Raw genomic sequence first — 21020 nt, forward strand, 5'->3', positions numbered from 1 at the left:
TTGATGCATGTGATCATGTAATTCTTATTCCCCAGTTTTGCTTTTTTATGAGCCAATTACCAGTTATTCTGGGGTAGTTTTTCAAGAGAGCACTTTATGTGCTAAAGAGTACATAACAGGATCCTAAATTCTACCTTTGTTGAGACCTCCTGTGACAGGAAAGGTAGTCACTAATTTTTAGACACAATTAAAAAATCATAAAATACTGCTGGAAAGGAGGCAATCAGGCAGTTAAAGAATGCCTGTCCATCTCACCTGTGACTACTTAATGGTTCAGTGTCATAAAATACAACATAAAGTGCAACTGGGGAAGAATTTGATTTGTGTTAATCCTTACACTTACTTTTAGCTGCATTAGCAGAAATGTGATGTAAAGTCAATGCAGATATACAATTTAGCTTGTCAACATGCTAATTCCAATTTTATTCATAAGGTTACTTTTTAAAAGTCAGAAGGCAAACCTTATTTATATTTCTAATTGCTGATAGATATTCTACTTCTCTTCCAGTGTGATTCATTGAAACCACACAGAACAGTAAAAAGTGTTCTTGTGCCCATTATATGCTGACCATTCAAGTAATAGATCCCATTGTTCAGAGGTAGATTTGAATATGTACAACAAATATATGCAGATGTGATATATTTGCATGTTTTATTAGTTTCCTGTTTGTACAGATGATGAATCTTAATAAAAAACCAGAGTAAAATAGTATATGTTCAAATTCCAAAAATATTTCTATGTCTGTTGGTGAACAAACACACAAGTTTATGGCTGTTTACTCCAGGGAAAAATCTGTTACCTGCCTAGGAGAAAATATTGTTTTCACTGTGTTTATTTCCTAAAGCAATTTTGTAAGGTAATAAAAAGGATGAAAAACTTCCTGTGAAGTGTCAACATCCTGGGCCTTCTCACATAATTTGTTCGATTTAACATTGTCAGAGGAGTTTCAGCAGTTCTTCTTCTCTGGTATCTGATTGCCAAGGAACTAGACTTCTCTTTTTATAACTACTTTCTAATTTAGCTAATCTCACAGAAATGGTAGCTGTTTGTCCCTGAAAGGCAAGATCATCTCCACCCAAATTCCCTACGTAATAAAGGGATACTAAAAAATGTCTTCGAGACTTGAAGGAAGTGAACCCATCCTCTTAACATAGACAGTTACTTCTATCCCATTAACTATATAAAGAACACAGATATCTCCAGAGGGTAGTTCCATCTCCTTGAATTAAGTACTTACCTCTCCCACTTCGAATAGGAAATGGCAAGAGGGTGCTTTAGCATAATAGCCTACAGGTTGTTAGAGTCACCCTGACATGAGAGACAGGAATTCTCCGTGCTACTCAGCCTGCAGCATGATGCCGTCTGCCTCACTGCTGGCCAAAGGATGTCCAGGGACAACGCAAGGCTGAGGCTGTGCTCCTCCTTCCAGAGGCTGTTCTCCGTGCTATCCATAGAGCTGCATGCAGAATTCTTGCCAATGCTGCTGACAGGAGACAAGGGGCTCATTCATATTGTCTGGTAGGATTCATCCAGCAGGAGTACTGCTTAAGTGTAGCAGATAAATACTTCTCCTCCTGCAGCCTGAGTACTGTGTCTCCCGTATCTTGGGTGGGCACTCTGGTATTATCTACCATTACCAAATTGGACGCTTCACTCCCTATACTACAGTGTAACTTTCATTTTTGCAGATTTTTTATCCCAGCTTAGTTCCCTGATTTTATAAACAGTTCAGCACCGCAAACAGTTGTGTTAGCACAATTGAAAGGCTGGGTACATTGTGTGGATATATAAGCCGAATGAGAAAAGTCCACATGAATTTCTGCAGCCAAATTTTCCATGAAAGAGAAAGATCAGCAAAAATAGACCTCATGTAGACGTCTTTTACTTAGCAGCTGGGGATTTTCTATATTTGTGAATGTTGTAGTCAGATAAGCCTTCTTTACCTTTTTCCCTTCTTCTGTCTTCCTTTGCAATTCCCAGAAGTTTTAAAAACTAATGAAAGTGTCTCAGGTTTTGAGAAGAAATTAAAATCCATGCTTCTTGAGATGCTCTCACCTTATAGGAAGCATTCTGCACCGTTTTGGAGTGCTGAGACTTCTTAACTTGTGGCATAATTTGTGTGAAAAAAATTGCTTTGAGGAAGTCAGATTGATGCATAATGCATGAGAAATGGACTCAATCATTGCTGAATAAAGTGTGTAAATAAAAATATTTCTTGCTTTTCTTTTCCTCTTTGCTTTCCCATTCATTGTGGCTGCTGTTTTCCCTTCCCAGGTGCAGATGTACCTGGGGAAAATTATGGCTTTATTGTAGCATTATCATTGCATAGGGAAAATACAAGTTTTACTGGGTATTTTTGGATATATATTTGTTTAATATTTCTTCACTGGAATACCAGCCTACAGCAGCTGTGTAGATTTAGAAGAAATCATAGCATCCATTGCCCTGCTTTACTATTTTGTTCAGAAAGGAAAAAATATTCCTCTTCTCATATATGCATTATGAAAAAGATGCACCGAGGATTCCCATTCATGTAGGAGGAGAGAGGTAATCAAAACATTGTGGAAGCAAAATGATGGAATAACCTAAACTGTCTCTAGAAGGGAAAAAAATGAATGTAAAGTTTAATCCTCAAAACCTTTAGTAATGTGGATTTTATTGGTAAATGTCTACAGAATTGTGAATATCATTTTAGTCAGCACCACTCACAAAGAAAGGTTCTGCCAAAGAGACAAAAAGGCCCGACATTTAGACACCTGTTCTACTGTTTCAGATCCCATTTCATGTATTAATTATTATTAATCACTTCCATGAAGTGTTCCGAGGTGTTGAAATGAGTTTTCCTGAGATACTCCAGATGTCTGGAAAGAAAGTCATGGAGATTTTTTATTGCAAGAGGAGTCATGGAAATGCAAATGTGAAACAAATCTTAAAGGGCCTTTGCTTTATGTTTATTAAATTAAGTACAAATGACCAATGACTACAGCAATGTTTGGGCTTTCACCTGTACATATTTTTGTATGATGGAGATGTTACAGGGAGTGAATATATTATTTTTATCAATTATTTTGTTCTATGCCAGGCAGAAAAGCACAGGTGGCTCCTCAAACTCAAATTTAAGTAGTATGTGCATTCCATTTAAATGTTTTTCTCATTTTGTAGCTGTAGAAATATTAATTTTAATGGCTTTACTTTTTTTACATCATAAATAGAGTGTTCCACAAGGAGAAACATGTCCTTAGGCTGACATAGCCCCTGTGGAGTTATGGAGCTAACATTCTTTTCCCGCTACTCTTTAAATAATTGAAAAGTCGCAGTGTGTATGCAAGTTTGATATCAGAATTATTTCCTTTTTCACCAGATTAACATAAATGGATCTTTGTATTGCTGTATACACATAAACTATATTTTAAAATATTATAGCAAGCCAAATCCTAAGAGGCTATTCACAAGCTGTTTTAAACAGATTATTTTGAAAGTTATGTGCTTAACAAGATAGGCAGTATACCTCTCCAGACTATTTAGCAATGTATGTCTGCACCTTAATTAAGCTAGCTACTCTTGCTTCAGCAGTATGGCTATTAGCTCATTCACTTACCAAACAGTAACCATAAACAGGATTTTCATCTCAAAAATATAAAAAGCAGCAGTCAGGAAAACAGAGTATGCAATTTGAATTAAAAAAAAAAGAGTATTCCCTGTTGTTCAAATAGCAACTAGAACTCTCCAGAACATCTAGACTTGCAGATGGCTCTACCAGTAAATTAATTTTCCATTTACATAGCTGGATAGATTGTACGCCAAACCTGGCTTAAAGCAATTATAGTTCTCTGACCTCTGTTTAGTCTTCTGATCCAAACCCCACTTCTCTTTACCTTTGTAAGTTCATAGACCAAACCAAAAGAAATCACATCTTATGTGTATTATGCTTACATTTTTTAAAACCCTAGAAATAGACTCATGGAAACTTCCTACTGGTTCCTGGTTATAATACCACTTGGTCTTTACAGTGGAGTGACTTAGGAGCCTGTTTGCATCTTGACCAGGTCATCAGCAAATAATAAACACGCCTCATAGCTTCACTGACCATGTTGGTTTTATGTTGTCAAAAGACAACTCTGAGGCATGCTTTTTTTTCCTTTAGATTTGAATAGACAACCCTATAGCTCCAGAAATGTTACACTTTCAGCTTAAAAAATGATAGTACTTTTTTTTTTTTTTTTGCATGTTGGCATCTTCTATCCCAAGCATTAGAAGATTAGAAAAGTTAGTATTATTTAAGGGATTATTTTCAATAGTGCCAATCTTTTTATCAGTCTTTCATCAGCTTCTTAGTAGCTCTTGGTATTCTTTGTCTCTATCACTGTGTTTATTCCTGTTATTTCAGTAGAATTTCCTTTAGAGCACGAGTCTACTAATACAGTGTTACCAGTGCTAAATAACTTCTTTTACATTTTTATATATGAATACTTTTATAATCAAAAATCAATAGATAGCCATATTTTGTGTAAGATGCGTGCTCTACTAGTCCACTGGTAAGAAAAGGAACTTAAAGAAGGGGCATGGCTAAATGAAGAACTTTTCTGTATCCCAAAAAAGAGGAAATAAGTAGCACAGTAGAATTTGTAACTAGGAGTGGGCTTGGGAAATATCCCTTGTCTACGTACAACTAGAAATGTGGTAGGACAAGATGAGATCTCAGCTGGCAAGTGATAAGAGTGAAAATAGTTTTGAGGCATACCATTGATAACGGAGAGGACAAGAAAAGGTTTGGTTGACTCCATATTGAAAAGAAAATTATTGGCAGACAGTGACAAGAAAGAAAAGGCATTCAATGCTCTTTTTGATGAGAATTTACTCAAAAGGTCAATTATAAAGAGGTGATTGTCACCACTGATAAATGTGACACAATCTTGAATAAAGTCAGATCATCTTAGAAACCAGAGAGGATATTAGGTGTACATTAATGAGAAGCATTTTAGAAATGCGCATTCCAAATACGTCCTTATTACATTACTTAAAACCTACAAGAGATTGAGCTTCTGTTCCAAATGCATTTGCTAAGTACAGGAAGTTTCTAGATGAAATAAATAGCACTGAAGTAGAAGTTATAAGTTTTGTGTGCCACAGAACAACCAGTGCCTATGGTTTCAGGGTAAAAACTGTCTTTGTAGAACTTTATTTCATTACTGGCTTTTTTTCAGTTGTGACCAGCTTGGACCTAAATCATTTGCAAGTTGTAATGTGTGTGTGAACATCCACCTAATTACTGCTAAGAACAGTTAGTACTCACAGTGAAAGAGTAATTCTATATTTGATGGCATTGCTGCCTTCATTCATCTTCAGGACTTTCTTCTCCGTGGGCTTTGAGCCTATGCTCTCACAGCAGTCTATGCTTTAAGAATAGGCATGATATTATTCAGATATTTAGTTGCTTTGTTCAGTTCTAATTTCTTATAATAATACACCATTTTTATATATATTACTATTTTAAGTGTTTTTATAATAATGTCAAGTTTATGCAGTTAATTCTCTCATTGTGGCAATATATAATAATGTGACCACATACAATTTTAATTACTATGCAGCATCTGTTTTTCTTACAGCTTGACATAAGCATTTCACTTGTAAATTACAGCTTTTGTGTTCTTCTACTTATGCCATTGTCTTCATCATTATACCTTTGTTGAATAATTTGTTTTCCTGATTTTCCTTTTAACTACAGTGCTGGAGTAATTTTCTCAGCAAGTGTGTGCATGCCTTTTTCTTTCAGGAAAGATAATGTCCATAATAGATAACTAGAACTTCACTAAAGTAATGAGAAAAGACATTATGGAAAAAAAAAAAGAATATTTTTTAAATTGATTCCAGTAATTTAAATGTCATAGGGATGGTTCTTCCTTCGATACTGTTTTTAATGTTGAAACTTAGAGAAATTGACACGTTTCTATCTTGAAAATGTGGGACACTATTATTTGTATTTATATTTGTATTTATATGATATTATAGAATCTTAGAACCCCAGGTTGGAAGGGGACCTTGAGGATCATCTGATCCCGTCTTTCTTGGCAAAGACACAGTCTAGACAAGATGCCCAGAACCACATTCAGGTGAATCTGAAAAGTATCCAAAGTTGGGGGAATCCACCGCTTCCCTGTGGGGAGGTTTTTCCAATGACTGGTTGTTCTTCTTGTCAAAACTTTTCCTCTTGTGTTTAATTAGAATCTCCACAGGAATATCTTGTATTCATTATCCCTGTCTTTTCCCTGTGACTCCTTGTAAAAAGGGAGTCTCCATCTTCTTTTTAGTCACCTTTTAAATACTGGAACAAGTAATAAGGTCTACCCTAACCCTTCTTTTTTCAAGGCTGAACAATCCTAGTTCTTTTAGCCCTTCCTTGTATGGCAGGCTTCCCAGTCCTTTGACTGTCTTTCTGGCTCTTCTATGGACCCTCTCTAAATCACGTTTGAACTACAAGAAATACTGATAGAGCAAAAAATATATACTTTTGACTAAACAATCTCCCTTACTGCTGAAATGCAATTCGGCAGGGAGTTGTTGTTCTGAAATCTGTCCAAAATGCACACTTAAGAAAAAGTCATCTATAAATTTGCTTGTAACATCCTCAGTGCCTGTCTTAGCCATTCTTAATGGCAATAAATTGGCAGTTTATGAGAGGTTGGAGAAAATCTCATTGATCTTAACTATTATACCTCTTCCTATTTAAGGATTACAAGATCATACCCAAAGCAAAAAAAATATGCCATCTATTATTAGTGTCAGTTTAACAATATTGTTAAAATTAAATGGTCCTTTAACACACTTCTCAAAGAAGAAGGAAAAATAAGAGTCTGAGCTTGAAAATTAATTCATTTGTGCAAAAAATTTTACCCTACTCTTTTTTCTCCCTTGACATCTTCTACCCCTTGACTACCTTTCATCCATGGTCCCACTGATACACAGCTCTTTACACTTGTATTTGACCATATTGATCAGTATTTGAGCATTCCTTTTCAGAAATGCCAGAAGAGACTAGAGAAAACACACATTTGCAGAGATTTTTGCATGCTATTTTACAATGAATTCTCAGTTATGAGGTAAAATTGGAGATCAATACAGAGAAGTGTATTCCTTAGAAGGGAAGGAAATTCAAGATTTTTTAAGCTAATGGCTCAGCAGCTTGTTATGAGAAAGAATGTTAAGGAGAGTCTGATCTTTTCTATTTATGGCAACGTGGAAGCTTTACTGCAAAAGAGTTTCTCATTAAAACTCAGCTCAGGGTATAACTGAATACAGTGCTAGAGTGAGTCTGTGATTAATCTGAATACAGAGTCGAGTGAAGCCTGTTATGTGTAAGGAGGAGGGGCACGGTGTATTTTATAAAATATGAGGACATGACTTTTAAATATACAATCACTACAAAGTAATTTTGGAGTGTTTCAAGTGAAATTTAAAATGATGGGTTATACAGATGAATGGGGAGCTTCCAGCAGAAGCACGTACTAAAAAACTCAGCGGTTTGTACCTATCTTACAGTGACATATGAAATTTCTTTTTCTTTTGTAATATAAAATTTACCAGTTGTGTTAATACCAAGTTTATTATCATGTAAACCTAATTCTCAACAGCTATTTCATATTATGTCAAGCAAATTATCTAAGTAATGTAATAACAAGAGATTCTTTTAGCTTACAAGCAGTTTATCTGGTGCTGTCAGCCAAATTGCCTTGTAAATATTGCTGTTATTTCTGAGAGCTTCAAGAGTATAAAATTGTGTAATTCTTTTAGACAGAAGAAGTGAAATGTGACACAATACAACAAAGACAAGGTGCTTCTATAATTTTATTTTTAATCCACTCAAACTAAAGTAATGAATGGGTTGATTATGGAGTGGTGGAAGATATAATACCTGTAAAGACTACAAAAAGCCTCTTTAGTTTGTTGCCTCAGGTAAAGGTATTTGTCTATGCCACTGGCAACTGGCCAATTTAATGAACTGGGTACATTTCTATTAGGTTCTGTCAAGAGGGTTAATTGTCTCATGTTATATATAATTGTATATGATGTGACTGTATAAAATTCCTCATTTCTTTTGTTATTTTACTACCCCTTTTGTCATATGAAATGCTTGAGTGTGAACTAAAAATGTACCAAACTGAGGCGTCCTGAACCAATGCAAGCATGGCAAACTGTGAGCTCTTCATGGGCAAGGTCAGTAGACTGTAGACTGAGGCCAGAGGAACAAAACAGGTTTAGTTGCAGTCTTCAACAGACTGCTTTATTCTATTTCAGTCTAGTCAGAATGAAAAGACCAGGTTGCAAAGAGGGACCTAAAAGGCAAGGAGCTATTTGACTCAGTAAAGAAGTGGGTCAAAAGCTGTGGATAAGACTCTTATTGGGAAGGAATACAAGGAGAGTAATGAGCTTGAGCAAACATATTGTATACAGAGCAAACCTATGACGAAAATGTAAGTTGTGTTGTGAGGTATTTTTCTTCCAATACTTGCTAACAGTTCAAGCAGAAACTTTAGATGGGAACCAAAACTATAGGTGTCTAAATCCAAATCTTAAACTGAATTTGTAGGAGTTATGGTTTGCAGTTCCCTTCCCAAAGAAGGCTGAGGGGAGAAGGTACCTCAGCTGTAACTTATGTGCTGGTGAAATCTTATAAGAAGTGGGTAGAGAAATTACATGAGAAAGCTGTCAGAGAGAGTGAAATCTGGAATGGGGGTGTGGAGAAGATGATTGGTAACAAGCCAGGAAGATCTACAATAGCACCTACTGTGAATGAGGAAAACCTAGCTAACAAGATATTTCAACTCACAGGTCTTCTTCAGAGGGAAATGATCCCTTCTCAGGCAGTGATGCATTATAATCACAGGAGCTGAAGTTTCAAGCTTCAATGTCAGAGTGGATTGAAAATAAAATGAAAGCCTGGCAGGCTGGAAAAGCTGTGAGATTAAGGATCATTCTTCCCATGAGGAAGAGATGTATTGGTTGGTCATGACTGTCTCACTCCTGTGTGTGATGAAAACTTTGGTCTAGCATCTGGACCTAATATTGTGGGGAGTCTTCTGTCTCCCAGGAGCTTAAATCTGAGGGATATTGCCTAAGCCATCTAGTCAAATGACAGTTAGCTGGCACTGCTATTCATGCAGGCGTGACTGATTTCAGTGTCAGTCTAAGCAGATAAAAAGTGGCTGTGAGACTCTTGAAGGAAGGCTGTGGGGGTCAGAGCTGTTGTAATGTGCTAGTCAGTCCTCCTGGTCATTCAGAAAAAATGTGTGTCCTACAGTGCTCATATGCAGAAGTAGCATATGCAGTAGGCTCTGGCTTCTTTGACAATAGCATGAACTTGAAATGGAACTGAAATGGAACTGGCTTTGCCTGAAGAAAAGAATAACGTTTCAACTTAAGAAAAACTACACAAAGGACAAGCAGTTTCTTCTTTGGTTCTGTGATGGATTACATGAGAAACAACGGGATTAAACTGCAACTGGAAAGAGTCTGGTTCAATACAAGGAAAACTTCCAGTGCTAAGTAGAGCTGTAGTTGCTAATAGATTGACTTATGAGGCATTAAGAGACTCATCATGGCAGGACTGTACAAATGGGTTCGAGAAACAGCTTTAATCTATTGAGTTTTCAGCCATATGTTTCTGTTCTTTTGTATTATCATAGAATGAACAAATTCATATCAGTGCTTACAACTTGCATTCAGAAATACTAGGATAAGACAAACTACAGCTACCATTAAATTAAAGCTTTCCCCCTGTTCCTTTGTCATTCTGCAAAAAATTCTGAAAGTAAATATTATATACTAGATATTATATTGTCTAAATGTTATGTTGTAATGAAATTGTAAGTGAAAAGTAAAATTGAAGTTGGACTTATCTATATCATTTAATTGCCTTGAAAAATTGAGAAGTAATGAAGTCTGGTATTTTAAACCAGGAGAGACATATAGATCAATTTTTAACAATTTAATACTCTGGTTTCTGCTGGAAAAATGACATGGCTTCCTTACTCTGCAGTAATAAGTAACACCAGCTTTTTTTACTCTTAGTGTGATTGATACTGCAGTAATCATACTCCAGTGAGCAACTGCTATTATGATATAAGCCACAATTATCCAGTTGCATTTCATTATCTGAAGCAATGATCCCTTCTGCTCTCCTCCTGGGTCAGGCTTTTTTTCCCATCTTTTCAATTCTTATTATTCACAGTCCTTCTAATACATCTTCAGTATAGAGACATATGTTTCTTTCAGATGAGACCATAATAGCTTCTTCAGGCACTGGATTTAATTTGTTTTTCGTGTCTCTAATAATACGCATGTTGCTGTTGGTATTTTATTTATGGAGATTCACTGTTATAAAACTGTGTTTGTAACACATGTATCTTCTTTAAAGAGGCACAATAGCAATATTGTCATTAAGGCAACATCTAGTTTTAGGAATGGCTCTTAAATATTGCAGCATTAAGTGAAGCCATTCATCTGTTAAACAAAAAAAACCCACAACGCTTTTTAACTTTTTTTTAATTTGAGTAAAATTAATTGGATTCCTATTATTGGAACATCACAGATGTTTGAAGAGTAGATTTGTTTTGTCCTTAAGATCCCACTATACTTTCCTGTAATAGGTGCAAATCTGGTATTCTGATATTCATCCATTACTGCTGTGCTTGGAGTGTTCAGTGTATCACTGAATCCCTTTGAGTGAGAAAGGAAAGGCTTGATAGTACGCAGGTTTTTGATCCCATTTCAGATGGCCATTTGTGCTTTGATAGTGCTTTTACGTGTCCTAAATTAATAATAACTCTCAATATACAAATATTTTCTTTCAAAAGCTCAACACCTCTCTTAGGAAGGATTAGTATAGATCTTCTGTTTTGGGGGTGCATTCCTGAGTTTTACTAGCCATATTTTGTTGCCCCAAAAATATTTATCAAATACCAACATCTATTGGAACTCATGAAGACATGGAAGCCCTCTGCATATTTTGTGCAACTGGCTAATACAAAGGCAGTCAGTAGAATTTAAAAGGAAGCTTGTAGAGTTCTGCTTTCCAGATGAGACCTCAAGACTGTCCCAGGCCTCTCTTCCTCTCCTTCTATGTAGGATTAAAACGAAACCTTTTAGTTTCCATATGGATGAAGATGATCCGTGAGCACTGTTATACGGTACCAGAATAAAGATCCATCTACTCCTGTGTCTGGTGATAACAAAAGAATAATTATATTTCCCTTTCTCTTTCCAGCCATCTGCTACTTTAGGACTTCTTCAGACAGCTGATTAGGGACTTCCTGGATTATGTCTATTGTGCCCTCATTGTCTATAAAATTGACAAATATTTGATCTCTTTTTTGTAATTTTTTGGCTCCCAAGAGAGATTTTATAACCTTGATTATATAAGCTGAAACATACCGTCTTGGTTCTCACTTTTGTTCTCATCTAGGAACCATAGTGAGGATGACTCAGCCTGCAGGTATCTATAGGAACAGACTCGAAAGCAGAGGTCATGCCTGTGCTTATGCATTATTCAGTGTTAAATCAAGCCTCTCCTCTATGTAACTGTTCATATATTCTGGAGTTTTTCCCTTTCTTCCTTCAAGGAAGTTGATGCTGAGTTCCTTCAGGCTGAGTGTATTTGCAATCCAGTGTGTCTAGTCTTGAGAAAAATCCAACTAGGACATGAAAATGCTAGAAATTATGGAAGTAATCCCAATCTTTCATCCTTTGAACCATTCAGCTGGTAAAATGTGATCAACACACAACAGAGAATGATGCCATCACTGGTAGGTCAAGAAGCAGATGTGAATGTTGCATTAAATACTTCTATGCTCCGATATTTTCCAGAACATATTGACTGATCATTATGCATAACTTAGCTTATATGGATTTTTAGTGTGAACTCTAAAATCTACTGCAGCTTGTAAAACCAGCATCAAGAATTGCTATATTCAGTCTATAGGCAATTATACATATATCTGAATGCATTCACCAATATATTATGTATTTTGTATGGGCTTTTGCGTGCTTCTTTCAAATCTTCTCTGATTCTTTCAATGAACATATACATTTGGATAACAAAGTTTCACAATCTTACCACAACTTACCTCTCCCACTGAGCAAAAAAAGCCTAGCAAGGACAGAAAGTAAGACTAGCCAACTACTAATTTCAAGTTTTATGTACTCTTTCTTACTCATTCATTAGCATAAGATTATCACAGCATGGACTCATGTTTTCTTCCAAATTGTAATGATCTTGCTTCCTGTTTGGAATCACTTAACATCCCAATGGCACAAACTGTATTGTTGCTTGTCTTCATCTCAATGCATGAGATGAAGAACTAGCTAATGAATTTACATTTTTCTCTATCTATTATATTTTAATTACCTGTTAATGAATGTAAATCAGCAGTTGTGTAGTGCAAACAATTGATGGAGAAGGTTACAGAGTCTAAATGGTTTAGGGAAATCCATATATATGGCTAGCATAAATTAAAAAAATAAAGGGTTCTTTTTTAACTGGAAAGTTAGTGTGACCTGCAAAGTTACGTGATATCTACAGACTGCAAGAAAATAAGAGATCAAGTCATATGTGAAAGTGTGGGAGAATCTTATTTACTGCCTAAGTCAGCAAAATACTGAGCAGGAACTGGTGCCCTCTTGTTTCATATGTTGGCCTTCTGTCTTGGCTGTTCCCCTAAGTACTCCAAGAGAATGGTGTCTGTCAGGATCTCTGTCCTAACACTACTATATTATTTTTTCTTGCAGAGGACCAATTGTGTTACCTGAGTCTTACACTGTATATTAATCATCTTTCCTATTATGCCTTTAGAACTCTGAGTCTAATTTACAATACAGTTTGTCATTAAATAGGATCAAAGCAGGTATGGTATACATAGATTTTTCAAGCATCTGATTGCTTCTATTTAAATTTTTAAGGATTGGAGAAACCTGGAATCTCTTGATCTTACTACTCTTAAGAGTCCTTAGTGCTCACTGAAAGTTACATTTCCTCGTCATCTCATGGGGATGCAGTGACTAAATTGGAATAAATAGCAAATTTCATTAACATAAATAAGTAAGAAAGGTCAAACATACCCCTAATAAATAGTAGTTTTCAAATTACACTTTAAAATCTTCATATGGAATCTGAAAATAGTTATTGATGTGCTATTTGCTCAAAGAAGGTCTGAAATAGCATCTCTCAGAGGAGTCAACAGTTCAGTTCAGCTTTAACTGAATGTGAAAGTTTAAAACCCAGCTTTTATGAGCTTAATCAGCTGTATTTCAGCTGAGAGCAACAATGATAGGCTACAATTCATGCAAGAAGATAATAGCATAGAGCAGTATTCTTTTGCATTACTGCTTCTCTGGCATGAAGACTTTTAAGTAATAAAATTTCAAAAGCCCCAAACATTTGCAATCATTTGCACACCTGAAGCCAAAGTCTGCTAATTTGTGTACATGCTGAGAAGTGCTCTGTTCCATTTTCTTTTTGTTTCCTCTGCAGAGCAGGCACAGCCATCATTGTGAAAATATCAATCTGTGATTGCAATATCTCGTGCACAAAAATGACTGAATTTGGCCATTCTTCATCATGTTCCACTTCATATCATCTCCCTGCCCAGTATTCGTCATGTCTGTGATGTCCAAACATACTGCCAGATGAACTTTTGGAACATATCTAGTCAAGTGTATTTATACCATTAACAAGCAGTTCTGCTTCGAAATCATCCTTGATAGTTTTCACAAAAATATACTCTTCCCTTCCCTGAAATTGTTCAAAGCCAGAGCTCTGGATGGAACTATGAACAACCTGCTTTAGTGAAAGGTGTCCCTGACCATGGTAAGGGGGTTGGAACTAGGTGATCTGTAATGTTCCTTCCAATCTAAACCATTCTATGATTCTGTAATCCCATTATTGGTCGCGTATCATCACCACTTGCCTATCTGCTTGTCAGATGCAAGATACTGCAGAGACCTTCCTTTTGACTCCTTCTTCCTCCTTCTACCTTGAGCTGATCATGAGACCCCAAATTACTTTTTCTATGGTGTTCTTAGATTTTTTTTTCCCTAATTTGCGTTCATAGAAATTGAACCAGAATAGAAAATCATCCCTCAGCACCTGTTTTTTGTGCTTGAAGTAGAAGCAGGTAGTTCTTGCTAGCTTCAAATCAGCTGACATTGCCTTCAGAAAAGTTTGTTTTCTAGCTTCTTCTTGTGTCTCCTTTTGTGCCATTCCTGATTTTTAATTGCTCTGTATAAACACATCTTTGTAAAGAATATTCTCAGAATGCCTCTTTTTTTTTTTTTTACTGTAAGTATCCGCTGCTGTGTTTTACTTAAAAATATTACATTCATGTATATTTGCAGTGTATTGTACTGTTGTCCTCTGATGAAAACAAATTCCATTTAATTGCATCAGTTACATGGTGTTGTGTGCTGTGATTGTGCTTAATAACTCATAGTATTACAATGAGTTCAGTAAAATTATGGAAGACTGAAGCAACAGTTGTCTTTCAGATAAGCTGTAAAGTAACAAGATTTTTTTTCTTCTTTTCATGTATGGAAAATGTTTACTTTTAGGTTTTACTTGCCAAATATTATGGATCTGTAAATTAAATTTTACTCAATGTACATTGTAACATGCTGGGGAGAACATATGAGTACCACCCAGTTGTAGAACTTTTTTTTTCTGTAATGTCCAAATTTATGCATGTGAATGATGAACATTTAGGTGTTCCTAAAACTAATCATACTTAACAATTTTTATTTTCAGGTGGACTTGAACAACTATAATGCAATTTTCAAACTGTAAAAGAATTTAAAATAATGCATTTCAAGAAATCGCCATATGACCTGAAAGATAAACATATTTGTTTTAATTATCAAAATAACAGTGGTTAAAACAACCATGTAATGTAGGTGCTTAGATCCTACTTTACAAAAATGAGCTGGAAATTTTTTAATGAGAAAATGATTTTTCAAGTATGTATTTACATTTTACAGGAACATTCAAAGTACACTAATGCACTCTATATCTGTTAAAAAAATGCAATCTCTGTGTTTGAAGTAAAAAACCAGCCCTAAATTATTTAATCTGAAACTGTGACTTGCCGCTAAATAGATATTTTCAGTATTTTGTTTATAAAATAAAATCTCTTTTTCTTAACATTGTTCTTTCATAATTTAAAATTTTCAGGCTATTTGCTTAAATTAGATGAAAATACATGGTTTTGACAAGGATTTATTAGTTTCTGCTAACACAAGCAGGGATTTATCATGCTGGAGTAATTAATGTTTGGTTTAGGGATAAATACCAGAAGTCTTTGGATATTTTTTTCTGTCAAAAAATGTGGGGTTTATTTCCTTTTTCTTTAAAATAACATTTAAGGTAGTTGTTATCATGTATGGATTAATTTTGTACTATTTCTTTGTCCATTGAATCTCCTAGCTCCTCTAATGCTTCTCCTTACCTAGCATTGAAGAAAGGAGGAAGCTGAGGCTAGTGCACATGCAAGAAGGAAGGATAGAAATGCTCCTCTGACAATTTTGATGCAGGATAAATTTGAAAACCAACTGAAATTGCTTGCAGCATGTTCTTGACAGTGAGAATTATCCTTTGATAGCAAAGCTGTGGGATGTCAGTGACAGACTTGCTCAGTATTTGCATGAGGAATGCAAAGAGCTTGCTGCTGCAGCCTGGTTTTGAAGTCAGCAAAGCACAGTTTTTGCCACTCGCATCTCTGCATGCAGTTGTTTAGGGACAACATTGTGAACACTGGAGTGAGTGAAGTTCAGTGGTGATTCTTCTTTTCTTCATGAAGGTTGGTTGAAGCAGTTTAATGTTATACTGTGGTTTCCAGATCATTCAGATACATTCTATATAGATACCTAGTTGACAATGTCTTTAATTTAAATGTTTATTCTAGGTATTAACTTAAATGTTTATTCTAGGTATTAAGTATCTGTCATGAATGAACCGTTTAGATTTTCTAGGTTGTCAAAAGCTTTCAGAGCTTATGCTTAAAAAACAACATTTTTGTTCTAGTAATGGGAGGAATGGGTATGCTCTACACATAATTATTTTTGTATTGGACACTTCTGTGTCAGAAAGCTGGCAGTGTTTGTTTAGATGGAGTCCATGAACTGCAGGGCTAAACATGAACTCCTCATGAATTAGTTGTCTCACTATCACCTAGGGATATCATCGAATGTTTTAAGAAAAAATTACTTGAAGAATTATCAGAAGTGATTTTGCATACTTGGTTTTGTGCCTAGGATAAACGGGTAGAGTAAGGGATGTTTCCAAATCTGTTCCAGCCCAAATTTTCTTAAGGAAAGGAACTTGCTTAAAGTTTGATGACTGTGGTGGTTGGCAGTTAGTTGCTCTGATGTAATTTTATGTAGAGTTAAATATTCTAGTTTATTTTATAGCTTCTAAGAATAAAAAAAAGTAAAAGACATAGTGTTTTAGGATTTAGAAATAATGTTGCATGTATTCACCTCTCCTGTATTCTGAACAGCGGAATGAACCACAAAGTGACCACAGAAATAAACCATTATTCAAATGAGCTTGTCAAAGGTTTCAGTCCCTTTACTGCAGGAAATTTTATTGTCTTTTTTGCAAACATCATTTGAAAGGGACAGTCTGATATATCTGTCTAAAATCCAGTTGGTTTTTTTGGTTTTGTTTTTTCTTCTAGTGACTGAGTATTAATCTATTTCTTTATTCATTTTTATAGATTAAAAAAATCAACAGGAATTTTCCCGTAAACCAGCAGGTAAGAAAAAGAACATTTGGGGTTTTTTTTATTTATAATTCTAATTCTCATTTTAACTATCTTTAATTGTGTGGTATCTGTTCATTATTCTAACTGAGGAATTCTCAGTAGATTTTCTTTAGAGAGTACCTTGGTGTTTCTACTTTCTCATCTCAAAGGAAATTGGAGTGTTTCATCAAAGTAAGAACACACCTAATTTTTTCAAATTAACCTATTTGATGCAGGTATATACTTCAGATTGTGTCTTACCAATTTTACTCTAAAAGGAGAATGTTATTATCTTTTACACAATTAGCCTGAATACGTCAATGTTCCAAAATTCTAAAAATGTGTGGTCTTTTGGGTTTTTTTGGGGTTTTTTTTGCCTATTGACAAATTAAGGCATAAAAATTAATATTTGCACAACATTATGGAGCAGGCCAATAGCAGAATTTTAAATAAACAGAATCTGATGGTCTTCCAGTTCATCCACTGGCAGTCTCACATTACTGGAAGAAACTGGAGTATCTTTCAAAAAGAAAGTAGGATTCCTTGAATAGGGATGCTTTCTTGTAAAATGTATTATGAGCACAGTTGCTGCTATTCTCCACATCTCTGTATCAGGTGATGGGGTCTAGAAGGGATAGATCTTTTCCTCTTGAAAAATCTGTTCTTCCCACAATTATTTTTAAAGACACAAACCTTCTAATTTCTAGAGACCATAGTAAGAATGGACAGCAGCCACACCTCCTCAAAAGGATCAAGGTATCTTTTAGAAAACTATGTAAACAAAGTAAGAATTAAAATTATCAGAGTAAAGCTCAGTACACTGTAAAGTTAATTAAGTATGTATGTGCTGTGTGTATGACAACTATTATATTATGATGATTTCCTTTTAAGAAACATTTGATAAGGGGAAACAGAGGAACCTTATTCATAAGAAGGAAAAAAACTACTTCCTTGTAGCAGGATTGAGGTGTAGATATGTATAGGACTGAGCTGTAAACTTGCCTTCAAGAGGACAGATTCGAGAAAGAAAAGTGCTTTCATCTCCCTTACACCACATCTTCAGTTAGTCAATGTATTTCTCAGTTCCCTATCTCTGGTCCAACTTTACTTATGTGGAATTGTGCTGAGTGTAACTCACAAAGGAGGAAGATACTTTTATTTTGTTTTCTGTTTTCTTGATGAGAAGATCCACAAATGAAATAAATTAATGACAATGACAATAATATAATGCTACTAATAGTAACAATAAGGACAACTATATGGGTAAGTATAAATGAAGCTGCAAAAAATGGAGTTAACCCTTGCATTTGGGCATTTTCAGAATAGTTTATATAACATCAGATGCAGACAGCGCAAAGATATGCTCCTGTCTCAAAAGAGGGAAGAAGATACTGCCTAGTGAACAAAAAGCAGTTAACTAGCTCCATTTTCACTGTTATGATTTACCCTGAACTTGTCTCTTTGCTTTTATTACTGTAACAAAAATATAAACAACAGTTATAATGTCCCATCAGTCTAACATATCATTCAGGGATCTCTGCTGTTTCGGAACCCTTGGCACATAGGGTCAACAAGGCATTTTATCCTTCATTGGAATTCCATGGAAAGCAAAAATATCTTTCTTGGCTTGAATGGCTTTTTGGCCATGCTGTCTGTTAGGACAGCGTGCAATTATGATGCATTCATCTCCCATCAAAACCAAACATCATATTCCAAAGGGATTGCTATGGAGCACTTCAAGAAACTCAGCCAAAAGGTCAAACTGGAAAGAGAGGCTGATTTGATGGGCAGTGAGACTGCTAAGGTCTCCCTGCCTGTCAAACGCTGGAGAAGAAAAAGGTATACTGATCTGTGGATATCTGAAGTTTTAGGGAACATTAAATTCAAAACCAGATTCCCTTTCGGGATTATTTTATGTAAAGAGGGCTGCAGTTTTTTGTCATAGAAGAAGTTAGGAACTGTCACCTAATTTAAGTTAAATAGTTAAATAATATTTTTGAGTAAAGTCAGAAAAGGCTACAAGGATGTAAGGTTAATTTCTGTCTTCATGTGCAACAAATATTAACGTGGTATGCAGGGAAGGAAAAGGACTTTTTACTTGTTATATCAACACATCATTTATAATTTAAAAAATTAAATTACCATCTTGAATACTCTTGTCATCTTGATTTTTTTTTAATAAAATACATTTTTGTCTAAGAAGTTGAACAGCTAGTTTTAACTTCTTTCTGCAAGCAAATCATGAACTTGAAAGCTGTCTTAATCCTATTATGCTTTAAAAAAAGTGTGCATATTTAATTTCACTTAACAAATACCCACGGGTTTTTTAATGAGCACTAGCAGGGTAATTGAAGGTTATTTTCACTTAGAATTTTTATACATATATATGTGGATTTTAGTTAATTAGGTAAAGGGGGAAGGCAGTTGTCAAACTAGAGTCAAGGAACCAACCCTTAGGATTCCTTCATAAAAATATTCTTGATATGGAGAAGACAACAGAAGCACAGACAGAGCCATTAGGAGTAGAATGAGGAAACAAATGTATCTGCATACATGTGGAAGATGCTGTAACTCCTGTAGTGTTATCCAAACATCTCAATGTTGCAGTATGTAAAAAAGATAAAAGAAAAAGTAGTTAGAAAAGACTTGTTGACTGCACATAATGTGTCAGGTTTCCTTTAATGCAGTAAGAGTGAAAGTAGGTTTGTCTGGAAAATCATTAGAAAGATAAGATACGTTAATTAAAATCAAAATATCAAAGATTATGTGTATTGATAAGAAGGTGGTAATTATTTGGACAGCATGAAGCAATAAGTTCTCTGAATGGTGGTAGTACATTTAGTAGTGGTGGAAAGATGATGCAAAAGATGCTGGAAGAGGACCACAGAGACAAAAAAAAAGTATTTTTGAAGAAGACTGTGGGACAAGAGGGAAATAAAATTCCACCTTTCTGAGTTGACAGTGATGGAAAGAACACTTAAAATGGTAAAAAATAGAAAACTGGTTGTGTTTTTTATATTGGTACTGTATGCATGGGCTGTAAATAGTAATATTTTAGAGTATAATAGCAAGTAGTTGACAAAAAAATTAAATCATTTTATACTGAAAATACACTGCATATTTCAAATATGCACTAAAAAAATATGTCATAGACAAAATTTCCATAAATTCGGAGAAAAGATTTTATAGACATCATAGCAGAGAGGCACAAGGAATGGAATATTTCAAGGCTTCAGCCAGAGGCTTCTCTATTTGATCAGCCAAGATGGGAGTGCAAACATGGGCACGTTTCCTTCTCTTGGAATTCCTCACATCTCTTCAGCTGTTACAGTGATTACAGCAAATGTCAGCTCCTGTGGGAGCCATCATTAGGCAGGTGAGTTCTGACAGGTGGCATTGACTCCTTGGTAATGCTTTCCAAATGACAGGAAAAAGCACCCTACATCAGTAAACTGTGGTGGTGTAGTGAGGACAAGCACTGCCCATTCCTTTTCAATTCCCAATCTTTTCATTTTCCACCTCGAGTTTGCAAATGGGCTGATCTCAGCTGAAAATTGATTTGATAGCATCTAGAGAAATCAACATTAGATAGTCCTTCTTAAAAAGCCTTCTGATCCTTTTCAGTGTGAGAAACCAAATGTAGCCTCCAGCTACTAGAGATTTTACTATGCATTATAACTCTCATTTGTTATTTGGGGTTCATTGGGATTTGGCTATTACTGATTGCCATGCCAGGAGGATGAATTGGCTGCATCTGGCTTAGGTACACAGTGGAATTCAAGGTTTAGATCTAAATCTTAGTCTGGCCTGCAGTTCACCTCTTCCTGTCCCTACGTGAACAAGTAAGTAAAATGTTGATACATTGCAGCTGGGAAAGTCATAACTTTCTGACTCTCATTTTAACTTATTTCACTCAACAGGACAGTGATACAAAGCAGATACAGCACCTGGCAAATGAGGGGAGTTCATTTTTCATTTCATTGATTATGGCTATGTTCACATACATGTTCACAAATGTAATAAATAGACATTTGCTTCTCCACTACATGGGCAACAGTTAAATCTCAAGGTTTCACATGAAACAGATAAAAATATTATAGCAGAGGAGTGTATTTAAAACTTTTTTTCCCTATATTGTATGTCTCATCTCTATTAGGATGAATTCAAAGGCTATGACCCTCCACCTTTCATATGCTGAATTCACAAAAAAGGTGTAATGGGGAAGAATAATTTAA

The 21020-nt window shown here is 35.3% G+C and overlaps 1 protein-coding gene across 1 annotated transcript in view; it reads left to right on the forward strand.

Annotated features, from left to right (window-relative positions):
• SNTG1 (syntrophin gamma 1) overlaps positions 1–21020 on the forward strand; it is a 330206-nt gene that overhangs the window by 246739 nt on the left and 62447 nt on the right. The window contains 1 exon segment of the mRNA XM_008644917.2: positions 16759–16797. Coding sequence (XP_008643139.1) covers positions 16759–16797 — 39 coding nt within the window.

Source organism: Corvus brachyrhynchos, unplaced genomic scaffold (assembly GCF_000691975.1).
Source record: "Corvus brachyrhynchos isolate BGI_N302 unplaced genomic scaffold, ASM69197v1 scaffold60, whole genome shotgun sequence".
In the NCBI taxonomy this organism is placed as follows: Eukaryota; Metazoa; Chordata; class Aves; order Passeriformes; family Corvidae; genus Corvus; species Corvus brachyrhynchos.